The 20,222-nt window shown below is 51.8% G+C and overlaps 1 protein-coding gene across 1 annotated transcript in view; it reads left to right on the top strand.

Moving 5' to 3' along the window:
• The window catches only part of LOC121154440 (death associated protein), a 30,848-nt gene extending 17,581 nt beyond the window's left edge, over positions 1-13,267 (top strand). Inside the window, exons 3-4 of the mRNA XM_040977413.1 lie at positions 10,443-10,485; positions 11,649-13,267. Coding sequence (XP_040833347.1) covers positions 10,443-10,485; positions 11,649-11,762 — 157 coding nt within the window. The 3' untranslated portion in view covers positions 11,763-13,267. The remainder of the gene's footprint in view (positions 1-10,442; positions 10,486-11,648) is intronic.
• The last annotated feature ends 6,955 nt before the right edge of the window (positions 13,268-20,222 follow it).

Here is a 20,222-nt window from a genome sequence, read left to right as displayed (position 1 = left end):
CGTAGCCACCTACTCTGTAGGAATCCTACAATGGGCAGAGCCTCTCATGCTTTACTGTAATTGCAGATGGCCTGGGACAAGGTCCCATGGAAGATTCTCCACCAGCAGATCTGGGGCAGGCTCTCTCAGCCCCTGAATTACTCCCCCAAGTGCCTGAAATGGTTGGGGCTGGGCTGGGCCAAAACTGAAACTCCTTCCAGGTCTCCCCCATGAGCAGCAGGGACCCAATACTTAAGCTGTCATCTGCTGCCTCCCAGGTGTGCAGTAACAGAAAGCTGAAATTGAGAGGGGAGCAGAGACTTAAAGCCAGGCACTGTGTTAAGGAATACAGCATCAAAAGCAACCTCTTAAGCACTGCACCAACACCAGCCCCCAAATCATATCTTGATTGACGACTGCTCCCGGGGCAAAGTTGCTGGCTTTATGGGCACTGCTCCTGAGGCCACAGGAAGCCCTCGAGCAAAGTCTCAGGTGCTGCAGGAGGAGCCCTCTGAGTGGCCAACACATAGAGGGCAGGGCTGGAGCCCGAGCATTGTAGGCTACAAGACCAGTGGCACTACATGGCCAGGAATTCCTTAAACTTCCCTTTCTATAGGAAGGGGACCATCCTTGACCCTCCTCAGGTCCCTTGCCCTCACCCTGCTTCCTGCCTCCCCTTCTAAGGCTCCAGGGGACTGTCAGCTTCAGCTCTTACAAAAGAACTTCCTCTGGAGTCGGCACCAGCATAACCATCCCATACAGGTGTCAGTTCACATTCCAGCTGCTCCACTTCTGATCCAGCGCCGTGCTAATATGCCTGGGAAAAGTGGAAGAGGATGGCCCAAGTCCTTGGGCCCCCGCACCCACAGGGGAGACCTGGCGGAAGCTCCTGGCTTCTAGCTTCGGTCTGGGTCAACCCTGGCTATTGTGGCCATCTCAGGGGATGGAAGGTTTCTCTCTCTGTCTCTCCCTTTCTGTACTCTTTCAAATAAATAGAAAATCTTTATAACAAATTGTTTTCTAAAAAAGAGAACTTCATCTCCATTGTTCCTTTTCAACTCAGGTCCTCAACAAGAGCCTCCCAGCACCTTGCCTCCTCTGGGTGCGGCTGGCCTTGCGCACAGCCCCGCCACACCTGGTGCCCCGCTGGCCTTTGCGCACAGCCCCGCCACACCTGGTGCCCTGCTCTCCTTCCCCTGCCAGCCACAGGGGCAGTCAGTGTCCTCGGCTCTTTCTGAGTCCATTTCCCCCCCGCAGAGCACACCCCATGCTCCCCACCCCACCCGGACCAGTGTGGACTGCCCGCAGGTCTGCAGGCTGCTGCTGTGGGAAGCAAGAGAGCAAGGGGGATAACTCACCCACGCTCTAGGAAAGGGTTCCTCACTTCCTGGCTGACCACCACATTTGTCGGGACACTCCAGCAGATTCTTGCAAAATAGACTGGAGCCCACAAGGAGACGTGCAGTTCTCCCTGTGGCTGGTTGTCGTTGACCCTGTATTCCTTCCCCCTGCTCGGATCCTATTAGGGAGGTTGTAAATGCAAATGGATTCATCCCAAACACCTGGCCGCTGGCCCTGGAGTTCGTTTTCCAGAGTTGAGAGGTCTGGGACAAAAGCTACAATGCTACAAGGAATTTGTAAATTCCAAGAGGTCTCCTGCTTGTGATCCTGGAAGTGGGTTTCTGTTCCCTCTAAGATGCCCCAACAGTCATCTCAAGCCTGATGATGGTGCTACCAGGCACTGGGATAGTGGCCCTTGCCCCTCAGCCTCCAGGCCAGCTAGTGCTCTGGCAGAAGCTCAGATCTCTGTGGCTGGGCCCTCTGGGGCAGAAATATGACTGTCCACACAGGAGCTACTGACCCCCAGTGCGTGGGAGTCCCAGTATGTGGGAGCCCCAGCTCCCAGGTAAGACCTCATCCCATGAACTGGGTAGAACTTGATTTCAGAAGCCAGAGAGGAGAAATTCCCAGAAGCCATTCTAGACATGGAAACTCAGATGGGAAAAGTACAAATAAGAGGAAGTAGGCGTCAGGGAGCACGCCAGTGACTCATTGCTACTAAATTTGTATGACTTGGGGTGGAAAAAATACATAAGAGCTCAACAAGCAGGATGGTGCCAAGTGGATCCGAAACAAACCCTGCTGGGGAAGAAATGGCTTTGTTCTCCTTTTGCTGGCAGTTCCAAAGGTGGCTGTGGATGGAAACAAAAGTAGACCCTTCCCAGGGATGGCAAGGCCCAGCCACGGGGTGCTAGGGCACAGGCAACCTGTGGGGAGCACCCACCTTCTCCTCCTGGGGCCAGGAGAGAAGCTTGGCCTGAGGGGTCTCTTGAGTCCTCACACAGCTTGACTGTGTCCCCAAAAGTACTGGAGCCCCAGGCCGTGCCTCTCCCTCTCCGTCACCAGGCAGGACTCCACCGTGAACAGCCAGTAAAGAGCCCATTTTCCCTGAAGCCTGAGTTCACCCTGAGCCAGCCTGGGTCACATGTTGGTCTTGGTGACTTCACTTTTTTTTTTTCTTTTTAACCCTAGACCATACTGATGACTTCCATATCGGGCAAGTACAAGCCACAGCTCCCAAAGAGCCGGCTTTAGCGTCTGGTCCTCACCTGCCTGACGTGTGCACTAAATCCATTTTTGCCTGAAAATGTTCTGAACTCCAGGAGGGAGCCTGGGAGCCTGGCCCATCCCCCTTGTGGCTCAGGGCAGGTCCCTACCCTTTGGTGTACTTGTCTGTGGCTGCTAGGAGACTTGTGGTGGAAGCACAATGAGAAAGAGGACAGTCTGTGAGCTCTGAGAAACAAGCAGCCCAACAGGGGTTAGCACACAGAATTCCCATTGGACAGCGGGACCTCACTGGGCTCTGGAGGGGCAAGCAAACTGAAGCGAGTCCTCAGGAAGCTTCTAGAAACTGCTTAGTGTTCACTGATGTTGTGTGTGTTCCAGGTCCCCAGTAAGTCCTTGCAAATCATTTCAGGCTTCAAAGGACTGGTAGGTTTATGTTTTGAACCTGTGTTATGTTTTGAACCTGGGAAAGATTGCATCCCATTTTTAGAATGGCACCAGGGGCAGGGGGAATGCCCAGGCTGAACAGTGCGTTGAGAGAATCTCACAGGTCACAGGTTAATCCACGTGTGCCATGCTTCTTCCCGCACAGAAATGGTGCACTATTTGTGTTTTGGCCTTTGCGAGGAGCCACCTGACCAATGCACTCATGTAACCAACAGTCCCCCAGGAGGCAGAGCGAGATGGATGGGGCTCACTGATGTCTGTCCTCAGGAGCTGTGCCACAAGTGTCACCACTCAGCAGCACGGCGAGGGTGAGATAAGAGATCGGAACACAGACCAGAGTTCTTAATGAGGTGGGACTTGGCGTCACACATTTGTTCTTGTGCTTCAGTCTTTGTCCCGAAACCTGGATTTGGTCTCTCCTGGAAAGTGCTCTGGGTTAATTAGTGATGGATGTGCTGACGTTTTTGTTTACTCAGAGTGCTGTAGAATGGCCTTGTTTTGTGTTTTGCCCGGAGGTTCATAACAACTGTTGCAGTGTGCACCGGCATCGCTCATCTGTTGTATCTGCCCCCAGTGTCCCCACGATGGGCTCTTAACAGTGCCCATCTCACTCGGGTGACTCTGAGAAGTGAGGCCAGCTTCCCAGGGGTCCTTGTGAGGAATCGTGGTGACATACAAGGATCCATTGAGAAGACCTGTGTGGCCTTGTAAGTCAGATGCTCTTTGCTACAGCAGGTGCGTTTGTGCCATGGGAGCCTGGCCAGATACAGCCATCCTAGGTTGAGAACATCAGCAGAGGGAAGTGCACCTAATATGTCGGGGTCTCGCTGGTCAGCAGCATAGTACCCTGTGGGACACCCTGGCTCCTCGCGGCCACAGGGTGGCATGGGAGATGTAGTCCACTGCTCCAACTTCAAAGTTTTGTTTCTGCAGAATCCATCCCACTGGGGAGCATCATTAAGTTGGAAAATCATTAAGTCAAAACATCATAACTCAGAGACTATCTAATGTATATAGGAGTTAAATTTATTTCTGTAGTTATCTTCTAATTTTTTTTACAATTTTTATTTATTTGAAATAAATAAATAAATCTGTCAATTTTTATTTATTTGAAAAGTAGAGCCAGCATCTGTATGGGATGCCGGCACTGTGGTCGCTGGCTTAATATCCACTCTGCCACAACACCTGCCCCGCTAGCATTTTCTAAAGTGCTTGTTCTTTTTGGAGGAGATCCTGAAGGCAGGAGGAAGGAGATGGCAGACTTGTGGGCATATCTGTCTTTCCTGGCATGCAGGTTTCATCCATAGAAGGCTCAGAGAGATGGCCAGGACGTGGCAGATACAGCAGTCAGAGCACAAAGATGTACAGGGAGGATCTGGTGGGGGCAGGGTGGAGTTTAAGCACCCACTGTCCCACTACATGGCTTTGTTGGTTGACGTTCTGTTCTGTGGGCTCCCTCCTGTTCAGACAGGATGTTGAGAAATAACAATTTGCAGAGAACCAGCCTGCATGTCGATGTTTTGGTGGTGGATAGGTGGCAGACAACTAATTGTCATTTACACATTGGGACTTTTCACCCGATGGTCTTCCTTGGCATCCCGGGTTGACAGCTGGCCTAAGGGGAAGGGAAGGGAGATAGTTTTCTCCCTGTCCTGCAAGTCTCTGTGTTGAAGGGGGTTTTTCCTGCACACACTCAGGGCACCCCTAGAACCCTGGAACATGCATGGTACGTCACAGCTGTTTAACAGTCAAATTGTGTTTCCCTCCACAAGCCAGCATCATTTGGCCTGGCTGGGACCCTGCTTCCCCATTGCGGCTGCTCAGTTCCTGTTTCTCACCTTGCACCCCCTTCACTCTGCAACAGTGAGCAGTCGGCAGGCAAGGCAGGGACACCGGGCTTCCCGCCGTTGGGAGGATGGCAGTTAATGAAGTCAGCTCGGCGTGATGCGCACACCCCTGCTGGCGCGTGTTACCCAGAGCTCCTGTCAGGTCTGATTTGGGATCATCACATGAACTGTCACACGTGCCGAGCTAAAAGGCAAAGAAGGTGATAAATAGCTTCCTGCCCTTTCCCTCGTGAAATCCCACGCTGGCCTGGTGGGGTGGGGGACATGGTTGATGAGTGGGGCTGACAGTATCCTCAGCCACTGCCTGCCCTAAGGAAAACACCCTGCTTTCCCAGTTCTCACTTAACCCATCACTGCCTGACAGTTGTGTCCATTCTTAGCTGTGTACTCTGCTTTCCACGTGTGCTGCTGACCTGGAGGGGACCTGGAACCTCTTGGGAAAGAACACTCACTGAGTCCTTGGTCCCGACTGAAGCCTGGTGCTCCATCTGGATCTCCCATGTGGACAGAGGAGTTCAAGTGCATAATTTCTGGAATTTCTTGACAAGCAGATGTATCTTAATAATAACAGAGAAGATTGGAGCTGAAAGGTGTGACTGTGCCTTATGTTTAAATCTGCTCCTCTTCCACGAGTGGTTGGACTGAGGATGGAGGGCAGTCTCAGGGCAGGGAATGTCAAACGCGTTGGCCCATAGGTGATTTGCACTTTTCCCCTATAAAAACTCCCATCTTATGCCAGGTTTTGCCAAGGTAGTACAGACTGTGGGGCATTGGTCCCTGCGTGAGGATGCTCTGTTTGTACCATAAATGACAACATGGTCAAAAGGTCTTGCTCCAGACAGCAGAGGAGAGGGCCCAGGCTTAGCCACATGGGCCTGTCAGCCCTATGACCCAACAACCTGTAGCTGGGCTGCAGCTGCGAGTGGTGGAGAAAAAGATGAAAGATGGAAAAGTGTATTCCCTAGACCTGAGTCTCCTTGGAAATCACTGATAGTCAAGGTAAAAAATATATATATATGAGCCTACTCCACTTTCAGCTCTGCACAAAACAAGAAGTGTTGTTGAGACTCTGCCTTGGAAGCTCTCTCCCCGTCGGCGCTGGGCTCCTGCAGAGTGTGCCAAAGCTGATGGTGCCCAGGAGGCTCCTTTACACACTGTAGCACTAGGGCTGGTGAGGCCCCTCTGGCCTCCCTAAGACATCCCAGAGCCCTGGGGCTCTCAGGGCATGTAAAGCTCCCAGAAGGCACAGAAAGTAATGTTTGCAGAGTCGCTGGCCACTGGCTCCTTAAATCTCCTTGGAGGTCTCGAGTGGGGCAGAGTGCATTTGAGGTCTCAGTCCCTGGTTGTCCTGTAACAGACGTAGGAGGAATAGGGCTCCGCAGAGAATTCCAAGAGCTCAGTTCTTGTCCTGTTCTGTGACTGTCAGCGTGTACACTGCACAAGGATGGAGGGGCCGCAGCAGTATCGCTGACATTCTAAAACGCCCCCTAAGCATGAGACTCCCAGTGCTCACTCCTGTCAGGCCAGAAAGGGTTGGCCACATGGAGGGAAGCTCCTACTTGTATGCAAGGCTCTGGTGACAGGCCTTGCCGCCCTGCAGACCTCCCCATTGACAGACCTGAGTCCTGCAAGATGCCTTCCCCCCAGCTCCTGGCCTTCCGGTCACACAGCAGGGATGGCCAACTGAGAAGAGGGCTCCATGCCACCTGCACCCAGCCTGCTGAGTAAAGGAGCACTTGGCACACACACCACGATACCAGCCATTGCCAAGAGCCTGCAGTATTTTATGAGCCTTAAAGATCTTGTTGTGCCAGTCCATTATGAATTATTGAATTAACACTGCATATTTATAGCAAATTCTTAATAGTTTAATAATTTATTCATCCCTTGTGGGTCCTTTGGTCTATTTCTTTTAACTCTTATGGAGAAGAGTCTTTTTGGAACACACTTCACTGGGCTAGTCCCTCGGGACTTGCAGGGTTCTAAGACAGCATCCCACACAGCCAGCTCAAGTTGAATGCAGACACACAGGTTGCGGTCCTACCTCCCACTACTCATGACCCTAACGGGAACAGAATCTTTACCCCGCAAGCAGGCTTCCTGTCAGAGCACACCCTGCACATGGGGGTGGCGGCCTGCATTCCCCAGTGGGTGCTGGAGCCCTATGCCCCATTCCTGCTCTCCAGAACTTGGTGATCAATGGAAACCAGGAGGAGTAAGCCATGTTTCCTGATACGCACTTGCAGGCTAGCAAACCCGGTCACCGAGGGGAGGCGTTAGGTAAGGAGACTTGCACAATCAAGACCTGGCTCCTTCTGGTGTGCACATCTCATAACCTGCTCATCCCCAAGGTCAGTGCTGCACAGACCGCCCCCCCCCCGGGAGACAGCAGGGTGCCACCCGAGGACCCAGCCCAGCCAGTGTCATCAACAGCAGCACCTCTCAGCTCCCCATCACTCCTCTGCACAGGCTATGCAGTGCTGGCCTGCAGTGTTCCTCCAGTGTCAAGGGCACTGTGCTGGGTACAGGGCAAATACAGCAGATATCCACTTGGCCTTGATCTTGATGGGGAACCTAGTGTGGGAAGCCAGGTGTGGGAGCTGGAGAAGTGCATGCAGTGCATAGAAAGCAAAGGAGAGGCAAGAGGCAAGCCACCACTGCTCGCCTGGGGCAGCACAAGCCCTTGCCTCCTCCCCCTTTGAACAATACTCCAGCTCCCAGGTTCCAAGTCCAGAAGGAATCGGATCTGGGTTGTTTTCTGTCCAGCTTAATTCTGGATTGAAAGCCCCTTGAGCCACATTTCCTGTGCATCTAGTCAGCCTCACTTCACTGTTCACTGTTCCCTAGGGATTCTCAGACAACGTGTTGTTCCAAGATGCAGTAGCAGTGGGCTCTAGCAGTGGCCACCTGGCTTCCGGTCATCAGATGGCCCAGCAAGCCTCTGACTGCTGCAAGGACCAGCAGTGCCATCTTGTGGGGATGCTCCAAGTTCTGCAGCCATCGGCTGTCAGACTGTGAAGAATGACATTGCCCAGACGTGTTCGCGTGCAGCTGAGTGAGACGGCTCCCTCTGCTCGCAGCCGTGCTAATTATTATTTTGATGTCCAGAAAATTAATAACCCAAGTAAATTAAGACTGAGTCAGGAAGATATTTCAAGAACCAAATGTGTCTGGAAAGGATTTGCTTTCCATCCACTTACTAGAAACATTTGTAAAACCACCCCAGGTGGGTATATGTTCCCATAAGCCCCATGCAGGCACAAAGCCACAGGTTCCAAGCAAAAACAAAAGAATAGTTGCAGAATTGTTTCTGGCTTGCCCCAGGGGGTCCAGGCTTTGCTGAGGGATGAGGGCACGAAGATTGCTGTTCCCAGGTGATGGCCAAGAGATCAGCTCCCCCTCAGGCCCTCCCTCCCTCTGTGCCGACAAAGCTAACCACAGGGGCCCCTGCCCGTGCCAGGCAGTCTCTGCTGCTGTCTGTGGCAGACATGAGTATGCAGTTCTGCTGAAGCATCACCCTCAGAGTGTGCTCTGGGTGCCTTCCCAAGCACCCAGCAGGCTCCTGACACCACCTGCGGTCTTACTCTTGGGCTGAGATGCCCTCGTTGAGCAGCTGCTGTCCTGGGCACATGGGGTTGGGGGCACTGCTGAGGGGGCCAGTGGTTATGCAGCCCCCAGTGTAGCCCACCCCATCCACCTGCTGGCCACAGGGCCTGCACTGAGGGTTCCCACGAGGAGCACACACTGCTGCTGCTGCCCCCTCCCTGACTGCACTCAAATGGCCCTGCAGGTCTCACGGTAGCATGGCATTCCTTATACTCATCTTGTGGGTGCAGCCAGAAGGGGACCTTCTTGGGAGCTGCGTAGAGTCAAAAAATGAAACCAAGGAGCCAGCTTTGTGGCTACCAGGTTAAGCCTCCAGCTGGGATGCCAGTATCCTGTAGAGGGGCACAGGTCTGAGTCGCAGCCCCTCTTTCCGATTCAGCTCCCTGCTAGAGCTCCTGGAGAAGCAGCAAAAAATGGCAAAATTGAGAAGTGTGTGTTTTAAATCCATTGCTGAGATTTGGAAAGCAGGGTAGGGCTGGAACTGTGTCTTCAGGAGGAGCATTGTCTCAGAGCCACCCAGAGCTGCAGATGCCCTGCCACGTCATGGTCAAGTCCTGAGTCCCCTCTCTCCACTAGGTTGGACTTTGCACCTGCAGCCCAGTCCCTGGACACGAAAGCAGCACCCTCAGCCAGGACTCTGCCTGCACACAGGCTGGTTCGGCAGGGTTTTCTGTATTTCTCTCAGGACTTCACTGGCCACAGGTTCCAAACAGAGGTGCTGGGGAACAGCAGTGCAGGGCAGAGGCTGAGGTCTCCACATCACCCTTTACTGGCACCAGATTAATAGGGCAGATGCACATTGCGTCGGCCATGCCCCAGAGGTCGGCTGGGACCAGAGCTCTCTGCTGAGACAGGCCCCCTGCTCCCTGCTGCTCAGTGCAGAATCAGCTCTGAGGGGAATGCCAAGTTCACACCTTTATACAGAGCCTGCTGCTCTATGGCTGAGCATGCCACATCCAAACCACATGCCCCATAGAATGAGCAGGCACTCTTCCCTGGAAGTACAGCCAACACATGGTCTTGGTGTGGCTACAGCTACTTCCTGGGCCAAGCCACTGTGGCAGCAACGGTGCAGCCTCCCCTGCCCCATGGCACCTGCCCCCTTAGCAGCCATGCGACCTGACAGCATACTGACAAGACAAGGTATCCACTTCAAGTTCCACCCAAAACCGGTTAACAAAGGTGGAAAGATAGTACTTTAATATTTTACTTCTTTTAATATTATTTTTAAATATTTAATGCTCATTTAACAGAAAAAAATTAATGTTCACTTCTTCAGGTTTTTAAAACTTTTAAAATTTATGTGAGGTTGGCCCGGCGCAGTGGCGCAAGTGGTTAAGGTCCTCGCCTTGCACGCCCGGGATCCCATATGGGCGCCGGTTCTATCCCGGCAGCCCCGCTTCCCATCCAGCTCCCTGCCTGTGGCCCGGGAAAGCAGTCGAGGATGGTCCAAAGCTTTGGGAACCTGCACCCACGTGGGAGACCTGGAAGAGGCTCCTGGCTTCGGATTGGCATAGCATCAGCCGTTGCGCTCACTTGGGGAGTGAATCATTGGATGGAAGATCTTCCTCTCTGTCTCTCCTCTCTGTATATCTGCCTTTCCAATAAAAAAATAATAAAAATAAACCTTTAAAAAAATTTATGTGATGCTCAGAGAGATCTCACATTCCCTTGTTGACCCCTCAGGTGCCCACAGTGGCCAGGGCAGGCCAGGCCATGGCTGGGGGCAGTGCAGGCCTGCATCCCAATGACTGCTGCCTCTCAGGCATGGTGGGAAGCTGGAGTTGGGAGTGAGGCCAAGAGCCAAGCCTAGGCACAGGCATCCCAAGTGCCTTCTGAACCACTGCATCAGGATGGGGGAAGAAGGTGCTCCCTGACACCTCTGCATGGCCACCCAAACCATCGCTGGTTTCTGCCTCAAACTCGTCGCCTGCCCGGGGCTGCACCACCTTCTGTGACCACCTCTGCTCAGCCCGCTTTTCCCCTCCTGTTTTGCAGCCCACCCAAGCCGACCGTGTTCATCTCCGGTGTCATTGCCCGGGTAAGAGTTCCCCAGTCTCTCTCTGAGCATCTGCAGGTGCATCAGTGCGTGTCTGCCCCACTCCTCCAGCTCTTGTTGAGCCGCATGGAGTAACCAGTCGCCCTGCCCCTCTGATCTGCAGCCCCAGGCTCTCCCCGTTGTCTCATTCCCATGGAGCACAGCTAGGGCTGTGGGAGATGACACGTAACACAGCAGAGAGCAGAGCTGTGGTTACAGTCCCTTCTTGCACTGCAGACCAAGCCAGGGGTCAGCACACTGCAGCGCACGGCTTGGAAGTTAACAAGTGACCTGTGAGCAAGTGTTGTGCAACATTAGTACCTGTGATCAAAGTCTTAGTGTCCCTATTTACATCCTGTCTGTGGCATTGTCACCCACAAACCTCTGGATTCAACTCAAATTTGTCACTTTCACCTCTCAAGAACCTCCCCTATCCCCCAGCACTGCCCACAGCACTCTCGCCATCAAAGTCCATGCCACCCACCCTGGGGCTTCTGAGCTTGGGACAGTCAGGCCCTCAGCCTAAGGTGTCTGAGGAAAATGGCACTGCCAGGAACAGCTCGCTATTGGATGTAATGTCTGCACTTGTGAGCACATCACAGGCCTGCCCCTGGGTTGAGGTCATTCCTTGACAAGTGAGCTCCATGCCAGCATGACACAGGGGCCAGGCCCAGCCCTGGTCACACTCCCACCATCCACAGGGGAGCCAGTGCATCCCTCCCCAGGAAACTGCAGGGCCCTTTCCTGAGATGCCCTGGGGCTAGATCTGGCACTTGGCTTCCAGCCCTGTCTCCTTCCCCTCCAACTCACAGAGAGGGCAGTGAATCTGAGCCTGGGTGTAGCTGTCTTGCCCCTAATTCAAATGATCATAACCACAGAGGTAGCATCAGAAAACCAGCAGCAGCAGCTGGAGGACCTGGTGCCTGGAGCAGATCCAGCAAACCTCCCCATCCTGCTGGTAGGTGAGCTCTGTACCCGCAGCTTCCCAGTTCTGATGGCTGCAGCCCCTTGGGTGGCTAGGCAACCCCTCCCATTCCCAGGCAACAGGCCCTGCCATCCCATTCCATCACTCACTCCTGGTCTCCTTGCAGGGTACTGGGTGGGACTTGGGCTCTGGGTTTACACACACACACGCTGAACAGCTCTGCGTTCCATATCTCCCACAGGGTGACAAAGACTTCCCCCCAGCGGCAGCACAGGTGGCTCACCAGAAGCCACACGCCTCCATGGACAAGCACTCATCACCAAGGACCCCGCATATCCAGCAGCCTCGCAAGTGAACCTGTGCCTGGATTCCACACCCACTACCCCGACCAACACTGCCCTAGCCCCCACCTGGCAGTCCAGGAAATCTACGACAAAGCCAGGCCCTTGCTCCTGCCTTTGCCTTAAATTTCTATATTGAAAACAAAAATGGTCCAAAGTTCCAACCCTGCTGAGAAGGTGCCCTGCTTCAATGTCACAGGGCTCACTCCAGGCCTATGATGAGCAAAAGTGGCCAAGACCTACATGTAGTCACTCGCCCCACACCTCTGGTTCTGCTGCAGCCCTCCCCTGGGGTCCCTTCCACCTGCTGTCAGCAAAGCCACAGAATGGCCAGGGCCAGAAAGGATGAGGTGAAGGTGGGACCCACACAATCCTGCTTTACAGTAAGAGGACAGTGAGGCCTTGGCACCCACAGGCAAGTAAGGCATCTGAGCGTTTACTAGGATGGCAGGTGTCATAAAGTAGGCATAGAGAACACCTTAAAAACAGCCGCGGTGATGCTGACACCTGCACCTTGGGGGAAAGTGGCATCAGCACAGGCAACACTGTGCTGAGAAGTGAAGCCTGGGGGCCGTGTGCTCAGAGCTGTGCTTCTGGCAGGAGAGCACGGTACGCCCCCTCCCGCCCAGGGACAGGGGCCCAACCCGAGCTCAGCACTGCTGTCGACTTCTGCAAGTGACCATCAAGCAGTTCTGGGGCAAGAAGCTGGCAAGACCAGATTAGAAAGCTGCCAGCCTGCCTAGGGAGCTGAAACACATATCCAATTAGAGCCACGAGACTGCTTGCCCACTAGTCTCTCCAGACTCCCCCATGCCCCAAAAGCGCACCTGCCTGCATCACCATCCCTGGCACCCATTGTATCATCCTCCCAGCTCTACACAGGTTCCCCCAGTTGTGACTCATGGTTGCCGCATGCCTGCTCTCCTAAAAAAGCAAAAGGCGCCTCTGGGCAGATATGAAAGGGTGCAACCTGACCACTCGGCTGCGGAAGACTCCAAGCCACTCAGCCCCCGCCCCATGCCAGTCTTTTCTAGTCTAACCAGGCCCAGTGCAGCCGCAAACCCTGGCACAGTGGTTTCCCATCTCAACAACCACAGGAAGCCGATGTACAACCCTCACATCCTTTTGTATTTCTTAGCAGCAGGAGTGTCGGTGTGAGCCATGCACAGCTTTTGGAGACCTGCTCATGGCCAGCAGTGGCAGCCACGGTACCTGCCACACAAGTGGCTTTTACCACACAGTCTCTGAAGCCAGTGACTAGGCAGAGCTCAGAGCAGGCACCCATGGTGGCCTGGGCAGACCATCTCCTGTCACCAGAAGCAACCTTAGTCCCCTGCCATTCTGCCACTGGAGGGAGTGCTGTTGCCTCCACAGGGGCGAACTCCGCGCTCTCTTAGCGAGATCTGATGTGCACGTGGGTTCTCGGTCACTCAATGCAAAATATTTTCCTCCATGAATTTCTCAATCATTAACTTCAAGAATAATAATGGTGATAATAAAGCTACTATATTTCTTCCCAGGGTTTGTCTTGTTTCTTTTTTGTTTGTTTGTTTCCCTAATGTTACAGAGTTTTCCTTCCATAGCTCATGAAGCTTGCCAGATGGTTCCAACAGAAACCCAGGCCTGTGGACACAGTGGATGTTTTCAAAGGTTGTTTCAAGATGCAAAGTCAGACTGTTGGACACCTGGCAACTCCAGCACAATTATATACTCAAACCGTAAGACAGAAAAGCTTCATACAGCTGACTGTGGCATGCTGCTTGGGCCCAGCAGCTGGCCCAGTGTTTGCTGAGGCCAATAGGAATGGATTGAAAAGGGAATTATTAGCAGTAAGCCCTGGGCTTGGAGTGAGCAGCTTTTGATGTGTGAGACATCAGCCTTCATCAAAAGGTTTACTACAGCCCGATGAGGAAGATGAGAAAAAAAATCACAGCTCTTCATCCTGGAGATCCAGAACCGAATCAAATAGCAGGGAGCTACAAGGAGCATCCCATCCCAGCTGTTCTCACCGGGCCTTGAGCCTGAGTGTGGCCAAACCACGTCCAGGGTAGCACACCATGTTGCCCCCAGAAGCTGCTGGCAGTGTTGCTGCATCCTGTCTCCCATGCACTTTTAATCCAGGGCCGAGTCTGTTCTCCATAAATAAATGCTGCTGGACAGAACCAGCATGCATGCAGCAGAGCTGGTACACAGCTGCCACCAAGGGCTACCCACCCCAAAGACCAGCATCACCGACACCTGCATGGTGTCCCATGGCTGCTGTAGCCACTTGCCACACACAGGCGGCTGACAGCAGCAGGGATCCTGCTCCCAGAGTTTTAGGACCAAGGCATTGACATCAGTGTCACCACATTGTCCCCAGAATTATGCTTCCCACAGAGGCTCTGGGGAGGACTCCTCCTTGCTTCTCCTGGCTTCAGGGTGCTGCCCTTGACCTGTGACAGCACAAAGCCATTCTCGGCACTGGCCACATTCCATGGGTGAAGATTTGGCCATGGCCTTGGATAGGGTAGGGGTAACACTGCTCACCCTGAGGCATTAACTGTATGTTTGCTGCAAAGCCTGAAATTTCACTCCAAGCTCCCAGCATTTGAGTGAGTGACCATTTGGTAAAGTGTATTGCCATGAGGCTAATTCACTAGCCGTGGATTTCAGGACCCAGCACTGTGTGCAGGAGACAGTAAAACATGGAAGCAAATACACATGGGACAGAGTGATCCTACCTTCAGAGAGTTGTGCACTGCCCCAGCTCAAGAGCTCATCAGACACGGCTCCCAGCTGCACCTGTCCTCAGTTCAGGGCCCCGGTGCTTCCGAGTCCCATCCCTTGCCTTTCTGGCAGAGGTTGTTCATCAAGGGTAGTGGTCTTATTTTATAAACATGATGACTGAAACTGGGTGTCCACTCACTATTGAAAAACATTTCTCCAGAGAAGAGATACAACCAGAAATAAGCACATGAGAGTGGGCACTGGCCACATTGCTGAAGCCTCTGTCTGGTCTGAGTCTGCACCCTGCTCTCTATCCCAGCTCCCTGGAAAGCAGCACATGATGGCTTGAGTGCTAGGGCCCCTGACATCCAAGCAAGAGACCCACATTCAGACATCTGTTACTCTCACTGTTTTGTCCTTTCAAATAAATAAAAAAAAATACATATTTATTAATTTTACTTGAAAGAGTTACAGAGAAGGGAAGAGACAGAGATCTTCCATCTACTGATTCACTCCCTTCGTGGCCACAATGGCCAGAGTTGGGCCAGTCACAAGCCAAGAGCTCCCTCTGGCTTTCCCACATGGGCACAGGGCCCTAAGGACTTGGGCTATCTACCACTGCCTTCCTATTAGCAGGGAGCTGGATAGGAAGTGAAGCAGCTGGGATTCAAACTGGTGCCCATATGGGACATTGGCACTGAAGGAGGAGGATCAGCATGCTCTGCCACGATGGTGGCCCCTAAATAAATAAAATTTTAAAAATAAAATTCTATTTTGGGTTGGTGAGACCTGCATGGAAGTCTCGGCTCCTTGTTTCTGCCTGAATGGACCCTGTAGCATTTGGGGGGGAGCGAGTATTAAACCAGTGGGTGAGAACTCGATCATTCACTCTCTTCTCTAATAATTAATTTTAAGCTCAATCTAAACATTACCCAAAACACCCTCACAGAAACATCCAGAGTAACACTGATCCAAATATGTGGGCTGAGAGCTCAGCACCTTGGTCAGCTCCCACTCTGACTCAGGAGGATCACCCGCCAGTCTCGGGATGGCTGTGCGACATTGAACTTGTTCTTCCAAGCAGGCTTTGTAATTTAGTCAGGGATTTCCTGAACTAGGAAACATTTTTCCCTCCTTCTCCTCCTTTAATCCTAAATGCTGTTAGGAATCCAATTACCACACTCTTAAACAGATCCAATTTGTCCAGTAGAAGGGACCCAGTGTGATCTCAACTGATGTTCTCCTAATCTGCGGTACTAGGCACTTGACCCAAAAGCTCTCAGCATAGACACCCTGTGCTGACTGCGGACACTCCACAAAGAGCCCTGAGGTTTCAACAGGAGCACCAGGACGCCCTGCTCATGCTATTGTTAAACTGAGTCTCTGCAGGAATGTGGGATGCATTCAGAGAAAGAGGGATGTTCAAGGGGCGGTGGGGAGAGTCTCCCTGGAAGACACCGTGCTCCCCAGGGGATACTGTGTCTCGGGGGCAGTGGGGGGAACCTACCAACATCCAGGCTTTTGTCACAATTGGGAAACTGGGATGGGAGTGTTAGTAGAAAGCCAGGGATGCCACCAAAAATCCTCCCATGCACAGCAGAGAATGATCCAAGTTCAGGTCATGGTCAGTCCCTGGAGCAGGACACAAATGCCTTGCCTCGGATTTGCCACCTGGACAGGGTGGACAGGCTCAGGCACAGGGCAGATGTTTCCATGCGTGCAGCGTGCAGGTTCGTGTCACACAACAGCCATTTCCTCAGTCACTCAACAAAGGAGAGCTGAAGCAACACCCTCACAGGTGTCCTCAGCACACTCACCACGGGCGGGCAGGACAATGCTGCAGGCTCCTGGCTCAGCTCTTTAAATATCCTCCAAGATCAGTCTAGGAACTCCTTTCTGAATGGTTGCCCCTTGTTTTTCCTAAAGGAACCGAATGTGCACTACACTGACCCAAGCCAGTGCAATCCAGACATCCAGCAAAAGGGTGGATGCTCCAGACCAGGGCAAGTGTCTATCATGAGGAAGCCTGAGAGATGCCCCTGGCTGGCTGCCTGGAAGGCACAGAAGCAGCCAGGAGGGGCAGAACCCCTGAGCCACCAGGCAAGGCCATGGGCAGGGATTCTGTGCCCAGAGTCGCCAGGTAAGGCCGTGGACAGAGATTCTGTGCCCAAAGTGGCCCCCAGCAGAAACGTGTTAGGGACTGGTATCAGGCGGAGTGCACAGCGTTCAGACCCCCTGACATCATCTGGGGCACAGGCAGGTTGCAACCAGGACTGGGTCCACCTGTCCGCTGCCACAGATCTTTGCCCAGGCAGCTGAGGGCACACATCTTGTCACGCAGCTTTATTAAATGAGCCCAGCAGCTTCCTCCCATATGCTTCTCTGGGAGAAGAGCCAGCCACGTGTTCTCCATACTGCTGCCTCCTCGACCAAGCCCGCAGAGCTGGCTCCGAGTCGCCATCGCAGCCTCATCTGCACATCCCAGAGGTGTGGGGAGGAAGTGATCGCTTTGCTACAGCCCAGCACAGCCAGACATGGCAGGGACTGGCTGTCCCTGACTTGGACCTCAAGGTTGTCCCAGATCCTAGAGCAGAGAGATTTAGGGCCCCTCTTCATGTCTGCCTCTTCTTGGGGTGCAGGTGTGACCTGCCCTACCACAAGCCAATGACCAAAGGACCTTGAGAAACAGGGGACAATGGGGACCACATACAAACCCTGGGGCAGTGCTCATCACCACCCTACTGTCCCTCATGGATGGACACTGCTCCACAGGCCACCAGAAGAGGTACCAGCCTCATGCCCAGCCCATCACACCCCTGCCTTTCATAGAAGAATCCGCATGCTTCTCTGTGTCAGCCACACTGAGGAAGAAAGAGATGAGCTTGGCCTTCACCCCCACCACCTGCTCCATGCCTAGTGGCCCAGTTCCCAGAGTCTTATCACTGGAGGGTCACCACTGCATGTACACCTCCTGATTACAGTATCTCCATGCCCCACCCCAACACACACAATCATTCAGTTTCTCAAATGAGTACAGATAACTTCTGATAGCAACTCCATTCTAGAACAAATTCTTATCTAAAATTTTATTCCAGGACCAACACTGTAGGGCAGTACATTAAGTTGCAGCCTATAACACCAGCATCGGATATAGGCACCAGTTCGAGTCTCAGCTGCCCTACTCCTGATCCAGCTACTTGCTAGTAAGCTTAAGAAACCAATGAAAGATGGCCCAAGCCTGTGAGCTCCTGCACCCACAAGAGAGGCCTGGAAGAAGCTCCTGACTTGTGGCCTTCTGGGCACTGAAGCAGGAGATGAAGACCTGTCTATATGTAACTGCCTTTCAAATAAATAAATCTTCGAAAAAAAAATAAAACTTTCCTACTTGGTTAGGTCTATCTTTAATAATCATGTCAACTTATGATTACAAGTTTCCTAAGTTTTCAACAGAACTTCTGAAACAAGCAGTAGCTAGTGATTTTAATCTAATCAAAATCGCTCAAATCATTTTGTCTAAATGCAAATGTTTTTAGCTAAAAAGAAAAAACAGAGGACCTACAAATTATTAGAAGGCTAAAAAATCCATCTGGAATTAAGGCAGAAATTCAAACACCGTAAGACAAAGTTTGACCATATAAATCATTTATACAAATGTCTTAGGAGTAGATTATAAATGAGAGAAAACATATGCAAGATGCATAGAACTATGATCCAAAATGTACAGCGAACTCCTCCACATCAGCAAAACAAAATTAGAATAAAAAATAAATAAGACACAAATAAGACATTCACAAAACAAATTAAAATGGTTGAGGAAAAAACATGAAAAGGTCGTTAATCTCATCAATATTAGGGGGAAATGAAAAGTAAAACCAAATTGGCCAGACAAATTCGGAAGCTGTAAGTGGCAAGTGGTCCTGCTGGCAGCAATAGCCTCTCCTGACCCCTGCTGACAGCCGAGTCACACAGGGCCACCACTACAACTCATAAACCCCACCAATACGCTCAGCTTCGAGAACATTCAGACCAGTATGGCACTACAACATGTAAAGCCTTCACCCGTAACTCTGGGATCCTATAAGGAAACCAGTTTGAAACTCAGCTGCTCCACTTCCAATCCAGCTCCCTGCTAATCTGCTTGGGGAAGCAGCAGCAGAAGATACCCAAGTGCTGGGTCCCTGCCACTTCCAAGGAGATCCAGAAGAAGCCCCTGGCTCTAGGCTCTGCCTTCAGCCTGCCCAGCAACAGCTGTTGCGGCCATTTGGGGAATGAATCAGCAGAGGAAAGATCTCTCCCTACCCCTGCAATCCCAGGATTCTAAGTTTCAGATAAATAAATGTAAAAAGTTCATTTGTGTATACAGACAGCTAGACACAGAGATCTTTGCCTGTCCATTTAACAGTCCATCTCGGAGGAGACAGGAAACTGCACCATGGGAGCCACCTACAAAGAGACACTAACCAGCTGTCCAAGAGGCCTAAGCACGTGCCCCATTCCACCACGACATTGGGGCAAACTGTACCGCAGGCTCTTGCCTGTACCCACTGAAACGTGGTTACAGAGGGTGTCACTGCAGGTTGCATGGGGTCCAGGTGTCCCCAAGCACCCACAATAGTGGAGAGCATGGTCCTCAGTGTGTAACACCTAGGAGGTGGTGACATCCAGCGGGCGCCTGGAATCATCTGGGCTCGCCCTTCTGACGAAAAGGGGCCTACCCCCTCTCTGGGATCTCCGGCTCACCAGGCAAGCCTTACTCCACACTCCTGAGCTCGAGCTCCCCTAACCCCCCGCACCAGAGCCTGCATCACATTGTTGGGCTCCAAACCCACAAGCTCCATGAACAAATTCTTCCTAACTCACCTGCATTGGGTATTTTGTTACAGTGGTGAAAAGCTAGAATAGACGTCCAGACAACGGTACAGGGGAAAGGTCATCTCAGACCCCTTTTGTAGTGTTTGCAATCTTATTTCCTCCGATATTTGTTCAACGTATTTCTAACTGCCAAAAGAAAATAACTTCAAAATCCCCTTAGGAGTCCCCCAAGATGTACTTTAAGAAACTGAAGGACCACAATATGCTGCGGACGAGGTGGAAGGACACACAAAAAACAGACTACGCACTGGTTTCATCACACATAGCAATACCTGGCAAGGTCCCACCTGCCCAGGCCACTTCCAAGAGGGGTGGGGTGGACGAAGTACTCACCTGGAGCTCTCAAACTTCACGATCTTCCTTTGAAAACCACAGTGAAAGTTGGGGTTGAAATAAAAGCGACCCTTTGTGTCCATTAAGACCAATGACAGGAAAATCACTGGCATATTTCATCACATCATTGCCTAATTTATACATGCGTAAGTTTACTCCATTGTCACACCGTCGCATCATAAGAATGTTTATTTTCAAAATGATTTTCATTCTTTCACCATAATTTCCCCCAATTTTTCACATCATAGTGGCATTTCTTTCACATATTCTTAAAATACTAAACACAGATCTTGTCCAAAGTTAAAAAGGCAAAACACATTTTTTTTTTCTTCAGAAAAACATGACATCGAGTTTCACAGAAAAGTGATTGCCCTTTCAAAATGTGAAGAATTGAAGCTGTTGGGGTCAAATTTCATCGTAGATCCAAAAATAGCCCTGAGGTCTAAATAGGAAAATACCTTTTATAAACTATAACAAAATTCTCACCACAAAATAAAACTCTCTGGAATTCATCCAATCATATTGTTACTCAAGAGAGAAAACCAGCATTACATTCAGAA

The sequence above is a fragment of the Ochotona curzoniae genome, unplaced genomic scaffold (genome assembly GCF_017591425.1).
Source record: "Ochotona curzoniae isolate NIBS_2020 unplaced genomic scaffold, NIBS_Ocur_1.0 contig_2754, whole genome shotgun sequence".
Classification (NCBI taxonomy): domain Eukaryota; kingdom Metazoa; phylum Chordata; class Mammalia; order Lagomorpha; family Ochotonidae; genus Ochotona; species Ochotona curzoniae.
This window is presented reverse-complemented; position numbering and strand designations above follow the sequence as displayed.